A 16,191-nucleotide genomic window follows, 5' to 3' on the forward strand; every position below is an offset into this window, starting at 1 on the left:
CCACGCCTCTGGTGGTCAACATAGGAAACGGAGTTATCCCACAGCATTCCGCAGCTCGTTTCGTCGTGCAGGTTGCATACCTGCCAGCGCCACGTGTTCCACAGCTCCACTCGCCAGTTGTGACTGCCCGCATCGTCAACCAGGGGTTCACACTGCTTTTGCCATCGCGGCACAGATACGGCGACGGCCGTCTAGAAATCGTCGCCCGTACGTGAGGACACGTGCCACGCTCGTTCAGTCGGATGTATGGTGCCCGCTGATCGATGCCCGACTGCAGATCGAGATCCACCACCATCTGCCAGCTTTGCCGCCACGCTATCATCGTTATTGGCCGCGGCGTTCTCGATCACAACGCCATCTGCAACGTTCTCACCACCGCTTCATGCTGCTCAGCATCAACGTGCTACACCACCCCGGTTGCTGCTTCCGGTTCTCTACGCCAAAAAGGATACCAGGTCAGATCTAAACTGTTTTTTTTTTTCTAAACCCAATGAGCTCGAAGAACTCGATGTAGAAAGTGACGTCACATAGGGAAATCGATAAGCTAGAATATAGAATAATGTTAAAAAGTACGTTTTAAAGGTTTAGTTGAACGAGATGGACTTTTAACGCCTTCACTCTGGGTGTTTGGGATCTTTTTGCTGAATTTTTGCTACGATATTGAGTTTTCTATTTTTTCATTCATATTAGTTTCAATAGTTTCACAAATATTTTTGTTGGTCTGTTGGTTACGCTGAGGTGGACGACTGTTTGAGCCCTATTGACCCGCCCAAACGAGTGTCTCAAGCCGGGCCTCCATAAAAAGGCAACTGCAGTCTCTCCAAAGGAGAGTGGCGCTAAAACTGCAGCTGTTACGTGCAAAAAGCTTTCGTTACAAATGGAAACAGAATGTAAATTGATGGAAAAATTGTAAATTTGTTATGATTTAGATGGTTTGAACTTGTACTGGTACACTCAATAACGAGAGTAATATGTTTCGGTTTATACTGGTCTCTTGGTTAACCCTTTCTGGTTGGATGTGAGAAAAAATGTTTCCTAAATTTTCATTTTTATGTATTCCAACTAATGATTATTCTACACTTGGATGTACGAAAAAATATGAAAAAAATTTTATTGTAAATTTTAAGTAGGATCTATTTTTGATATTAGCTATCAGGTATCAGAACACCGGCTCTAGAGGCACGTTATCCTTCATTTGGGACGCACGCATTTTACGCTGAAAATTGATCTAAGTTTTCCTAGCCGTAGCCACTACCCAAACGATTCACAATCACAGCACAAAAAGGAAACATGAACGACAAACCTTATCGGTCATTTGAAAAACGCCAATTACGAAAACGCACTAAGCGAACCCATATAGGTACTAATGTATGCTATCTACAACATTTGAATAACCCCGCCCTCATTTAGCCTCTAATTTGAGACTCCGGTTTGAGTCTCGTCGGTTTGAGAAATTTGACAAATTGCTCCGGTTAGCGCAGTACTGTGGAGGACGCCCTAATTCTTCACAGGCTCCGTTTGTGGTTAGGTTTTTTATTAGATCCCCCTAACCATTCATTCCTTGGTACGGTAAGCATAAAGCCGCATAACACCATGAACTAGGGTCACCTGTTTAGTGAACTCTTACCCAGTGTTGGTAAACTCACACTCAAGGCACACTCATGAGCCGCTCCTGCGTGAGCAAACTCGCACGCGATTCTGAATCGTTTTCTAACGCGCGAGTTTTTCATGCAAAATCTCGCTCTCACGAGTCAAACGCCAAAATCTCATTTGCTTGTAAAACGAATTCAAATCAATTGGAACGACATTCAATGTTGTTGTACGCTAGATATGCTTTTGTTCTATCATGGAATCCTAAAAACTTCGATGTAAATAATAACAACACCAAGAAATAAAACAATGAGTGAAATCACCAGTTAACACATGCATGATTTTATCGGCGGTGAGATTGGCGAGTCAAGAATCGCGCGTGAAACAACTCAACCCTGAGATTTGAGAATTTGGGTTTTTACCAACACTGCACGATGTCAAAATTTCGATTATTATCGAACATTCATGTACCTCGGATTTTTCTTCGAAAATGATTAGTATTTGGGCTATATACATATTCATAATCGGAAAACTAGAAATTATTTCATCGGCGAAAATTTTTCCATACATTTTGTATGGGACGTTTTTTGGACTAAAATAGTAATTATTGATTTTTAGTATGGAAAATAGCCAAAAACTCAGTTAACTCAAATTTTCCCTGATAGAATATTTTCAAATTTTGTATTTATACATTACATTCTTCATTCTATGAAGAAAAATGCGAGGTACATGAAAGTTCGATAATAATCAAAATTTTGACACCGTGCACTGCTCTTACCACTGGATCAGGCGGTCCATAGTGTTATTCTTAGCCAATTGAGACAACCGCTACCGACACTACACAGCTATCTAGGCTCTGATCGGGAAAAGAAGTTAACACTGATAGCTAACTTCCAAGCGAGCCTGAACAGCCCCAAAAAATATGTATTAAAAACATTATTGTAAATTGTAAGTGGGATCTATTTTTGACATAAAAAAATATAAAGAAATTGTTTCCTTCTGCTTTTCTTTAAAAAACGATGGAAAAATGAAAAAATGAGAAAAATGGTTAGAAAGCATTTGATTATTCTGTTTGGCAAATGTGGACGAAAAAATGTATACACCCTTTTCCATGCCCTTTTTATAAATAAGCAGAACAATAATATAAATATCATGAAAGCATTTTCATATAGAAGGTCGTACATGAGCAAAATTTCATTTGAATTGAAAAAGATACACGATTCGTGCGTTTAGCTGGAAATTCTCTTTAGCAATTTGCAAATTCTCTGTATTTCTAAAATTCTTTAATGGGACACTCTATATTGACTAGGAAACACTTCTCATTTGATGGATGCTTCGATTGTCTGAAAGCGTGTGGAACAATAATAGAAGCAAAATACTGAATAGATTTGTTGGTTACTGTTCAAATAAGTTTTTCTCTGTCTAGTGAGGTTAATTTGGCTTACTATCTATTCACTGCCCTGAATCGCAAGTCATTCCCATCTGTAAAAAGTAGGCATTGAGAAAATGGAATCTGAACTTTCCTTTTCTTTTTCTTTGTTTCTGGCCAACTAGCACCGTTCGGCGCTAGTTGTGTTTTACGTCGGCTGGGTCTAGGAGCTAAGCCTTAAATTCCGACGCCCCAGGAAGACAGCCACCACACCTGGGGACCCTACTTATCGAACCCAACAACACATGGGCCGGGACCTACGGCTTTACTTCCTATCCGAGGGAAGGCATGATCACGGATTTTATGTCTCAGAAGATCCCATCGGCGTCGACGGGAATTGAACCCCGACCGACTGGGGTGAGAGGCAACCACGCTTGTCACTACACCACCGACGCCGACCTGAACTTTTTAAATTCAATTGCTATGTAAAACTGTAAAAAATCGCAATGACTTGAAATCTTCTGCGATCATTAGGTATGAAATTTTCACAATCGTTTCAAACGTTAATACGAAACTGCGAAAAATATAAAACTGGCTAATACAGTGTTCGCTTTTGTACTGCAGGGTAGACAAGATCGTAATGACTTGCGATTACTTTTCAATATGGGACAATCTGACTTGTTTTTATTTTATTTTACTGAACAAATTATATATTTTGATGCAATTCAGTATCATAATTTCTATTTTATATTGCTCATTTCGGTATCATAATGACCAACTTTTCCGCATTGGTTCATTATGCAACTGAATTGAGTTGCATAATGAAAAATAGTAGCATAAGGTTCATTATGCAACTCATTTGAGTTGCATTATGAATATTATGCAACCCATATGAGTTGTATAATGAAAAATCATTGCATAAAATTTTGTATGGAACTCGTTGCAAAACTCGATTTTTCAGCACTCTTCGTATTTATCCAACTCGACAAGCCTCGTTGGATAAATGTACGACTCGTGCTGAAAAAATCAACTTTTTGCAACTCGTTACACCGGAAGGAAAGATCGAAAACTGTCATTAACTAAATTTTGCCCAAAATGCAGATGGGACTGACTAGTAATTCACGGCAGTTCATTTGTTGAGTAAATAATGGTTTTTGTTAGCTCTTTGTATTCTGAAACTCGAAGTACATGTCGCAGTACCATTTTATTGCAGCACATCTCAGATCTAATGAAACATGAATAAATCAACCCGATTCAATTGGTCGCGTTTACAATTCATGTGTGGAAATGACCGACCCGTAAACGAATTCTTCAGCTCCATTTATTCAGCAGGTGCAAATTTCGTGTATCATCAACAAGAAAAAGAAATGACAGCTCCTCAATTGAAACAGACAGACGTAGCAGAGTGGCGATCGTGCTGATGAAGGTCTTGACGGGCAACATTTTGGGAATGGTACCGACCCCTTCACGTGAGTAAAGTGGTTCACACGTGTAGCTTAGTTTATGCTCGGTCGACGATAAAGACGAAACGTTTTCGGACGACAGATGTGCACCTTTTTCGATGGAGAAAAGCTACGGTTCCCAGGAGGATCATATCTTTCGTCGGTTGCCCCCGCAAGGGACTATTAAATATTCACGGCCAAATGATGGAACTGTAAGTCACTTGATACGTGCTGGAAAATCCAGCAAACACTTAATGAGCCCCCCGACGACCCCATAAGTTCAAGGACACACGTGAGAATATGGCGATATGGAAAGCTACTATTAATCGAAGAAACAACAACACACATACCCGTTGTCTGCCGCCGAGGCTGGTCGGTCGATTGAGTGGATCCGCCAACGTCGCCGTTGAAGTGGGTGGTGCCGCCGATGTCACTTGGCTCGATGGATGATCCACTGCCGTCGCTGACCCCGTCGCCAACGATGTTGTAAGCTCCTGCTTCTGTGCATTTGTACTACTACTAGACAACGCGGGTGACACTGGTGACGCAATAACCGAACTGACTGCCGCCGTTGTCGTTGCCGCTGATGCCGCCGCCGCCGCCGCTACGGTTGCCATATTACAACCGTTGTTGTTGTTAGTGCTACTATGGCAAGTTGCCGATGGCGACGACGATTCGGTTGGTGACGACGGACAAGACTGCCAGTTGGTTGATGTGATGGTGGTGGTGTTCGTGGAGGTGCTCGGTGCGGATGATGATGGTGATGATGAAGGTGGTTGTGGTGGTGCTGCTGCTGTGACTACTGAAGCACTGCCAATGCCACTACTACCGGTGGAGACGGATGGTGCTTTGTTGCCGATACTGTTGCTGCAGTTGTTGTTATTGTTCGGTAAGACGACGGCGACTTGTGCGGGGCCTGTACTCATGTTCTGCGAGGAGTGGCGTTTGCTTTTCTTGCTTTTCTTTTGCTTGCTAGCGGTATGTTTCTTATTGGTTAATGAAAGGAAAATATCTGCAACCGAGAAAGAAACAAGAGAAGAGAAAAAGAAAAGAAAAAAGATAACAGATGAGCACATTTATTAACACGATGATAGTGTTGTTGGATGGGCGGAGAGTCGAATTGAGGTTTGGTTTTATTTTTTTTAAAGGCAGTATGAGCACAAGTGACCTTGAAGCGGTGCTTATGTAATAATTAGTGCATAAAAAGCATTTAGAAATATTTAGTGTACCGTCGTTGGGGGTGAGAATGGGTCAAAAAAGGATACTCAAAGATTGTTTGTTAAATAACAAATGCAATTTAAGTCGGAATAACTTTTTATTTGGTATATATACTCTTGTATATGGTAATGGAAGTTTAGCAAGAAAGTATCACATTATATGAATTACTTACTAAACTACAAATGATTGAAAATTGACCCAATCTCACCCCTTAGAGGGGGTGAGAATGGGTCAAAGTATTCGAAGTCACCTATCTAAGAATATAAGTTAATTTTATTGATCATATCTAGTAAATCTATTTAAAATACAATGTAACCATGACGAATAAAAATGTAGGTAATTTTAAAAGATGATAAATCCACCTAAAAGGGCTGATACAACCGAAAAAATGGTTGAAATTTGATAAAATACCGTTTGTATGTTGTATCGCCATTTTTAGCCATCATAATCATCCTCATTTAAAGTTTCAACCTCCAAGAGAGGAGGGAGGAAGATTACAATGAGGGAGGGACGCATTGAAAGATTGATTGAAAAAAAATGATATTTTTAGTATACTGCATAAGAAATGTTTAACCAAGCCCTCCGTTATAAACTCTTATGTACATGATCATTGGCCTCTCAAGATAGAGGGTCGTTCAAATATTATGTTATACAACATTTCACATTATTAGACCCTCTCTCGCAATAACATTTAAACGAATATGCAGTACACTAAAGGCTAGATGATGATTAGAGGAGCTGTCCAAACGCAAGGGTGTATTTTTATAAATGATTTTAGGCACTAAACGTATGAACACACTCGCTTGACGCTTCTTCGACATATTTTCGAAAAAAGCGTGCTTTTATGAAGATACGGTAAACATGGCACCACTTTGAAGTCAAATGGGGACTGGATAACAAGTTGAATTTTTAGTTAAGGTTATGTGCATGCGATAACTTGCTTGACCCAATTTCACCCCCATTCTTAATATTTAGACATAGGGTCGAAAATATTGAATTTTTAAATAAAAAGTGCATTGACAGCCCACTTTTTTCGTTACATCAACCAGGTTATACCTACAGCTAACTACTTATAAGAAAATTTATGGTTAGGTGCTTGAGTGGAACATTGCGAAGGAGATATTTTTTCAGAGTGATTTACTAGTAGTTTCATCACATAAGTTTAGTCACAATTTTAACAAAAAACGATTATTGCTAAACATCTTATTCTGCATCATGACGTTTAAAAACATCTCCTCTTTGAAATAATATAAAGTTTTCAATATAAATAAGCGATAGTTGACGAGTTATTTCAAATTTTATGTTTCTCCGTTTTGACCCAATCTCACCCCCCAGACCCATTGTCACCCCCATCGACGGTACACAGTTTTAAGTTGTTGCGATTAAAGCTTTCCCACAATTGCATCTTCTAAAAGTTGTATTGTAAAAGTTAAACTTTGTTTCGTTTAATCTATATGCGTTTAACAGGTAGTTTCATAGTTCAATAATTATTATATCGATGGCCCCTTCGGATATCGCTCTGTTGGCTGAGAGCTTGCCTCAAATATTGTAGATTTTAGTTATACCGCTAGATTATCCATTAACAACCCTTACACCCTACTAATATCATTTTATGAGATCAAACATTCGTTTCATAAGCGGTTATGGATTTAATTCACATCCCCAGAGAGCAACTGATATTGACCCTCTTCTGAGCCATGACTTTAAGGGATCGGATACTTAGACATCGTGGAACGACAACTCCTAATGAACCATCAATCGGGCTGGAAAAGGAACAACAGTTATACATCTGCATTCTTGCGCATATTGAATGCAGCACACAGAAGCCATTAGTTCACAGTGTAGTATAATTTCAGGCGCTGTACGCTTTGCACATACACTTTTCAGCTGTAAATTTTACCGTACTAATCTCAATTTTAATAGTGACACAATTGATCGAACTGCCTGAAAAAGCTTTGACATAAACATAAATGTGCCACATTTTTACACTTCCTGTGACGTACGTATTAAGTTTATCTTGTTTGAGCTCTTCCAGCCATAATTTTAAACCACAGAACTGATAATTTAGTTCTCTATGCTGTAAATTTACGCGATATGTTACAGAAACATAATGATTATTGATGTTGAACTGTCGAACAGCACCTTACAAAATCAGATGAAGACTGCAGTCGATTGGAAATTTGTTTATTACGAAGGTGAAACAGCATGAAAACCGCTCATAAATTTAACACCGAGTTGAGCCACAAACCTGGAAATGACAATCCGTTGCCATCAGCCGATGCAGTGGTAAACGAAAACAGCCAAGCTCAGACAATCAGAAGGCGGCTTTGTCTGCTTGGCTGCGATGACGGCTGTCTCAGTACATACATACACGCCAGCAGTGACGACGCGACAGCCGAACTGGCAAGTTCGTTTATGGTAGAAGTTGTTCATCTTCGATTGCCATCTCTTCAACGTGGTGAGTCAACCGAGAGAGCAAAATCGAAAACTGACACTCTGAGGATCGAAGTTCGATTCCCGGATGGAAATTTTTGTATTTTTTTTTGTTTCAATATGCGGTGCTATAAATAGCACAGTTCTCAATCAAGTTCTCAATCATGTATACAAGCAGCCGACGCGCTGAGCAGTTGCGGTAAAATTACATGAGTTAAACATTTTCCGTTTCCTGTAAAAATAAGATCGCACACAATTTTGCGTCAAATGTGTTGCTTTTATATGTCGGACTTATATGACACAAAATTACAAGATTTTTTCGAAGTGTGTATACAAGTTTACAAAATATAACGAAAGATGTGTACTTCCATCAATGATTAAAATTTGTTTTGCACGACCATGTGCTAATTTCAATGCCGTGCTACTAAAATATGCTAAGCAGAACAGTTTTTGAGCTACAACTGGAAATCGACTTTTACTCTTTTTACTGAAATTTAATCAGCGATTATTCTCTCAGACCGCCATTTATATAAAATCTGGAATTTCACAATTTTTGGTCTGAACGTAGTATGTATATCCGCATTCTGGACCGCTTTGAAGGATACTGCACTCTTAGAAAAAATCATGTAAATTTAAGTTCACTTGGATGCACATAAAAGGAGCGGCCCGTTTGACACAAATTTACGTCTTCTATCACAAATAAAGTCGAGCTAGCAATCGCTAGAGCCGAAGCGAGAGATAAAACATATGTAAGTAAAATAATGAACTGGATTCGAACTCTGGTCCGCTAATTGAGACGCACGTACTATACCCCTCGGCTGTATCACCAAGTTGTGAGACAAACGATAAATGTAAAACTGTTTCTACCTATCTGGTCAGATGGGTTTGTTGACATCTTGTGCAACCAACTCGAACTTACATGGTGAATGTAAAATTGAGTCAAATTTGCCATTCAGTCATGAAATGTTTACGTACGTTGATGGTTTACGTCACGTGTAAATTCCTAATTTTTTAAGAGTGTGTGTTTGGCTAAATCGCTCAGAAAAATGAAAGGTTTATCTAGAAAACCATTTAGTTCGAGAATCGCTCACTACCTGTTACTACACTCTTAAAGAATTATGAATTTACACGTGACGTAAACCATCAACGTACGTAAACATTCTATGACTGAACGGCAAATTTAACTCAATTTTACATTCATTATGTAAACTCGAGTTGGCTGCACAAAATGTCAACAAACCTATCTGACCGGGTAGGTAGAAACAGTTCCACATTTATCATCTATCTTCCAACTCGGTGATACAGCCGAGAGGTATAATGATTGCCTCTCAATCAGAAGATCAGTGTTCGAATCCAGGTAAGCATTTTACAATATATTTTACTTTCATGTTTTATCTGGCGATTCGATTCTAGCGATTGCTAGCTCGACTTTATTTGTACTAGAAGACGTAAATTTAAGTGAAACGGGCCGCTCCTTTTATGTGCATCCAAGTGAACTAAAATTTACATGATTTTTTCTAAGAGTAATATTTTGATTTTAAAATTTTTGATTCCATCGTGTTTATCAGACGTTTTTCGATCGAAAAGCTTTACTTTCCAAAGTAATTTGCGTTGTTCCTGAGATATAGCGTTTTTAAGAAAAGATATTCATTTTTTTCATACAAAATATCATATAAAATCAGGTGCAGTTTATAAATTTCGCAAAAAAAAACATTGTTCAATTCCATATAAAGATTTTTTGTGCTGGTTTGAACTATATCAAGTATAATGAGGATTAAAAAAATGTGACAGTGTTGCCAGTTCATCAATTAAGAAGCTATCGTAATGGACTAGCATAACGTGTTGAACTAAATAAATGTATCTATTGAGATAATCAATTCTAAACAAATTTCATATATTTTAACGTTATCTGAACGGAAGTGCTGCCAAATATGTAATATTTATTGTAGAAATCTTAATTTTATGAGAACTTTAGAAAGAAATCTAATTAACAAGCCAAAAGTATTTCTTTTTCATTTAGGATTAATACATTTGGCAACATCGACATAAAATATATAGTGCTGAAAATGTCATTTCGATATAACTACATTCAATGACCCACAGCTAATTTCAGAAGCTGAACCTGAAAATGTGAAATATGATAAAATATGAAGTATGATATCCTTTGGAATTAGATAATATTAGATACTACGCATCGTCGCGCAACTGGTAGCTCAGACTTCAGTATTTTATTTTATATTCGAAGGTTCACCTTCTTATAAAAATCCCTGTCAAAATATCTTTTGATTGATTTTTACGGAAACGCAACAATAAGTGTGGGGGTGCTTAGTATTGCGTTTACTCTTACTGTGGATGCATCACCCCTATGAGGGGATCTCAGAATAATCATGTCCTTTATTGTTCGTGCAGTTGAAAATCGGAATTTTTGTCACGCGAAAATCGGTTTTTCCTTTTTTTTATTTCTTTTTATTCGTGAATTTTAACTTAAGCTAATTCTTCACACATCGATTTTTCTCCCTTACCTTGTGTCGGATGTACGTCGGACACAGTGCGCTGGATAGAGGGCCAGGTCCGCTGTCCAGCGTACTACTTCCGACGTTAGGTTTAACGTTTGATTTTGAACAACCCCATCACCAGTGGGAAGCCATGCGGAAGTTGCTTGACTTGGATATTCGTTGCCGTTCGTCGCAGTTTGGATCGCAAGCGAATGAATGAATGGCGAATGGTGAAGAATGCTGGTGAGTGATCGAAGTGGCTGCTGTCGTCGCTGACAAGCAAACACACAAACTAAAGCGATAATCATTCGCTGCGACCAATCACGGAGTAGCAATCATGAATTGTGTTGCCATCTATGCTCATACTCATGCAGTGTTGCCAAATATGCTCGATATGTACAAAAAACAGAAATCATTTGTTTTTATTTGGTGTCATCTATTTTTTTTTTAAGGACGCAGACACGTTTAATGCTTCCTATTTACGAAAACTTTCGTGTAAACTAGATGTTTCCAATAAAAATGACATGACCACATTATTGTAATGAATAAAATGACAATTGAAATAAATTTCACAATAGATACATTTTATATTTTAACAATTTATCCTCATCTTTTGCAATAAACCTATTTATTTATTGCTAACTACACAAGTTTACAAAATAAAACGAAAGTCGCGAACTTCTGTCAACGACCAAAATTTTTGAGGCATAACGTGCCTTGACCGATTTTTTCAAACCTTCATAGTTGTAGCACAGACAAACAGACGTCTCACTCTACTCACTTCCCATCGTTTCCCTTTTTAACGAATAACTAAAATATACTGTAGTTCGTAAATCGGTCGCTCACGGCGCTCGCATCGTTTTCGCTCCTATTTGACGTTTGCTCACTACCGGCATCTACTCAGTGGATTTGCGAATCACAGTGTAATTAGCATTGGGCGATTATGTTTTCGTGAAGATGATTTTAATCCCATTTTGTTCCAAGTGATACGTCTGTTTGTCTGTGGTTGTAGTTTTCACAACCAGAGGTGCGCGCATCGTTTTTCTATGCGTTTGACGTTTCACACTAGTGCCTTCTGTTGACGATATTGCACAATGCAGTGTATCGTGAAACATTTCCACCAGGTGATGGTAGTGTGAACTAGGCGATGGATTTTCACGAAAATTGTTCTAGGTGTTACGTCTGTTTTTTCAACCAATTTCCAATGTCAATTTTCAACCGATCGATTTGATTTTTGAGACACGATCAGATACGCATAGTATCCAGCCATGTACAATCGGCTTGAAATTGACTGAGTTATAGCAGCAAGTGCCCAAAATAGGTGCTCCTGCCCAAATGGTCCCAGACCCTATATCTCAGGAACAACGCAAATTACCTAGGGAAGTTGTGTGGCATGGGCTGCTTTATGATTCATCCACATTTGATGTGTAACGCGATCTGCGTGTTATCCCCGAACTGACAGACGGATGTACACACACTCATGCAGTCGCACGATGCGGCAGTCACCGTGCAGCAGCAACACCGTTCCACGTCCTCTTTGTTCGTGTGTCCATCAGCCGGTACGGACGCATCGGAAGTTACGGAAGTAATCCGCGTTGCAGTCATGCTGGGTGGTTCTCACTAGCGAGCGGTATTCCAGACTCCCACAATGGCGATCCTGCCAGGTTTTGTTGTTCCGTAGAGCAGCAAAACAAACTCGCGAAAGTTAAATCTGGTGAGAGCCACCCGGTAGATTCAAAATTCGCGATGGTGCCGAAACAAAGTTTTCATTTTGAGCAGGAAAGTGGAAAGTGGAGAAATTAAAGTAGGCCGCCTTTATGAGTGCTGTGTGTGTGTTTTCTTTTGTACCGTGGCCTTGATGATTGACGGAAACGACGGAAATGTTGGGTAAGTTGATGTTTGTTTTGGTTGTTTCTGGAACAGTGATCCGGCATTGAAGTTTGTTGACAAAAGGAGAGGAATGTGTTACTCGGTTTAAGTTCGCCGATTTTGGGAACATGATGATTTTGGACGAGATTTTGGTGTCCGAGCCACTAGTCTAAGTGGGATCAGTGCAATTAGAAATTATTAATTTTATGAGAGCAGTGGATGAGAATTTTCAATGTGTTGCGCAGCTTGCAACCAAGGTTTGGGGATGGCTGTCAAATAAGAACGAGCAGCCGTCTTGTTTTGAAAATTTGGTCTGTTTGCTGCATGTATAGGGTTTTCGACCCCATTTCCGGCACCACAGGTAAACAAAATTGTTTATTAGCTAAATTCACAACTAAACGACCGTTTTCGTTCACCTCTTTCATCTGAATCAAATATCTTATTGCGTGAACTTATTAACAGTGATTGTTGCGAAGATTTTCTGCCGGAAAGTTGAGCGAGTTTACTGCACCTTTTCCAGTACCAATTCTCGGCACCAGTGCCGAACTTCCAGCAAAATCAAATGGGAAATCACTTCGGCACCCATCTTTGTGCTGACGAAGTGCAGTCGCCTGCGTGTGATGATTGTTTTAAGCACTTGTGCGGCTTCAGAGTGAACGTGTAGCTAATTGACTGTGGATCCCGTTGCGAAAATGTTGCGGGAGACGATAACCCACGGAAGTGGTTTTAGAAAATATGCGGTAAGAAATATTTTGATTTGTTTTTCTATGAGGTGCCGTGAATTGACGCGGGTGCCCAAGTAGTTCGAAACCATAGATGTACGATACATAATTGAAGAGGGCCGCTTTGTTCTTAGTTGTGAAGTTTGTATTTTCGACTAAGCTGATTTCTCCATGAGCGTTGTTTAGATCTACAAATGCTTCGTGGCATCGTAAGAACAACCCTGCTCACAGCAGAATGAACTGCAATGGTATTATTGTGTTTGTCTGATTATAGTCTGTTTAACGAAACGACAGCAGTGTTGATATTGATATTGACATTCACGGGCTATTAAGTTGTCAAAAAAATGTCTCACGAAACCTGATGCAGGCCTATCCAAAAAAAAAACCTGACTGTACGGGAGAATTTTGAACACAAATCACTACCACACAGACATTTGGATTGGCTTATGTCGCGGCCTCCTGTCAAGTTTTTGTTCATAAAATAAGCGATCAGGTGATACGAAACGTCTCGGAAAATGACTCTTTGAAACATAGATGAATTTTGAAAATATACATGAAGCCTGTCGAGACTTCGAAGCAGAATGCAGTGGTGTGTTTGCAGTTCTTTATAACTTGAATGCACCCTAGTTTACACTGTGAACTTGACGATTTAGCAAAGGTGAATCCTGACATTCGTTTTCAGTGTCGCATGTTCGGTACCATGTAATATGTATAAATCACCTTAATCGTTGATCTTTTAAATTTTTGAGTGTTGCGGTGGCATTGAGGCTGTAACAGAAGGCACAGAGGGATACATAATTAAAGATGGCATTGTGTGTTTACTCTCTTTATGGACACGGCCAGTTCGTTCGGCATGTAGTCGTTTTTTTATGACTATCAACTGAATTGTCAAAGCATTAATGTTATTGAATAGTCAATAGAGATAAGTGACATTTCAACACACGAACACTAGCGCGAGTTTTTCCTCACACAAAAGTGCACGCAAATTTAAAGGCTATTCAAATTGCATATGAAAATATTACCCAATCAAATTGGGTAAAACTGTTTTCCTCGCAGTTTCACAACTACATCTACAAAAAAGGCACGCATACATTTGAACGTGATTACCACTATAGTGGGTTGCCACGAGTTATCCTGTATTTATTAAAAATACGTTTTGGGTTGAGTACATTTACTACTAATGAATACTTTTGGATTGCCTTTTGAGGAAGATATTCGAATAGGATTGATCATTACAGTGACTTGCATAAAACGCGATAGAGTCGCGATAAACGCAATAAAACTCCGATTATCAACTAAACTGAGAATATGATCTTTAGGGTGAGCTGACGAATTTAAATTTGAATTTGCGAAATTGGAAATGACTTCGTGGTTTTAGGATTGCAGATGTTGAAATTTTGCTTCTTATCAATGCATTGTGTTTGTTTCGGTTGCGTGGCGTGCAGTATCTGTAATGATTATTGTTTTTGAATTGGACATAACAGTTGAAATTGAACAGTCGCCTTTGAACATCAGTACGTGATTGAAGTTCAGCAGTCAGTGATGTAGTAAGGTTTTCATCGTATGAGTTTCAGAGAGTGACGCTTGGGTTATAGAAACAATTACAAAGCAACGATGCTGGAGCCACTAAGCGTAGGTAGAGATGATTGTAATTTGATAAATGCAGGCACTGTTGTGAATACACTTCGGTAATAACTTTTTAATGCATGAGGTGCCTAAGTTTGTGAAATTTCAATCTCTGTGATATATGCCGCCATTCCTGAGCTCTATTCGGAGTTATTTGTTCTATGGAGAATGAGATGCTGTACAGGCTGACAATGCATAGGTAGATATGGTTGTCGCGAGGATCCCAGTTTAGCGATTAGTGTGGCTTGTTTGTTACCATTTTGGCATATGTTTTGTAATGATAGTGCCGCCAGCTGACAGAGTGCACACTCCGATGGCTGTTTGGTATATTTCAGGAAAGGTTTGATGCGAATGCATGATGGGATGTTGCATGTTATTCGGAATGACAATGCGTGCAGAGTATTCTGTCTAGGCGACCACGTATGAAGAGATTCTGCATATTGTTCGGGATTATCATGTTTCGAACATATTATGATCCTAAGAAATACGGATTCGCTTGCTGATCGAGATGACCAAGCATGAGTGACTGTTGCATGTTGTTCGGGATGACCATGCATTGAAGGTGTTCTGTCTCAAAGGAAGCATTTCGTGTGTTGATCGGGATGACCACGCACGAAAGAGTATTGCATGTTGCTCGGGATGACCATGCATTCAAAGAATTCTGCCTATGAGTCAGCGGAAGTCGAATTTGCGTGTTGATCGGGATGACCACGCATGAAAGGGTGTTGCATGTTGTTCGGGATGACCGTGCATTGAAGGTATTCTGTCTCAAAGGAAGCATTTCGTGTGTTGATCGGGATGACCACGCATGAAAGAGTATTGCATGTTGCTCGGGATGACCATGCATTCAAAGAATTCTGCCTATGAGTCAGCGGAAGTCGAATTTGCGTGTTGATCGGGATGACCACGCATGAAAAGCTTAGCAAGTTGTTTTGCATTGAAGGTGTTCTGTTACAGATGAATACAAATTTGCGTGTTGATCGGGATGACCACGCATAAAAGGCTGTTGTTTATTGTTCGGGATGGCCATGCATCGCAGGAGTTATGCTTCAGAAGAGGACGGTTTCACGTGTTGATCGGGACGACCACGCATAAAATGAGAAAGACGAATTTACGTGTTGAGCATGTTGCATGTTTGGAAAGGCCATGAACTGAAGATGATCTACCTCCGAAGATTGTTCAGACCATGCATGAAATGATGTCCCGAGTGGCTGTGCATGAGAGGTATTCTGTTCGAGACGGCCACGCAAGAGAAGATCTAGCATGTTTGAAATAATTGCTTTGGAATGGCCAATCTTTTATCTAAGACCAAGTTTTGAATTTTGAAAGCTTTTAAGTTCTATGTTGTTAAATACATAATGAATGCCGAATGATGTTCATTTCATTTCAAGAGGTTTCATAACATATCACATTTCATCTGGACATGC

General features: G+C 39.4%; 1 protein-coding gene across 6 annotated transcripts in view; it reads right to left on the reverse strand.

The window, feature by feature from the left end:
- Window positions 1-16,191, reverse strand: part of LOC109426825 (protein encore) — a 739,407-nt gene that overhangs the window by 554,584 nt on the left and 168,632 nt on the right. For 5 of the 6 annotated variants that reach the window (XM_062853486.1, XM_062853489.1, XM_062853490.1 and 2 more), the window contains one exon: window positions 4,752-5,413. In XM_062853486.1, the coding sequence (XP_062709470.1) occupies window positions 4,752-5,327 (576 nt within the window). In that variant the 5' untranslated portion in view covers window positions 5,328-5,413. Of the gene's footprint in view, window positions 1-4,751; window positions 5,414-16,191 lie in introns of those variants that run through there. The other variant, XM_062853485.1, reaches the window with a different exon arrangement.

The sequence above is a fragment of the Aedes albopictus genome, chromosome 2, assembly GCF_035046485.1.
Source record: "Aedes albopictus strain Foshan chromosome 2, AalbF5, whole genome shotgun sequence".
Lineage (NCBI taxonomy): Eukaryota > Metazoa > Arthropoda > Insecta > Diptera > Culicidae > Aedes > Aedes albopictus.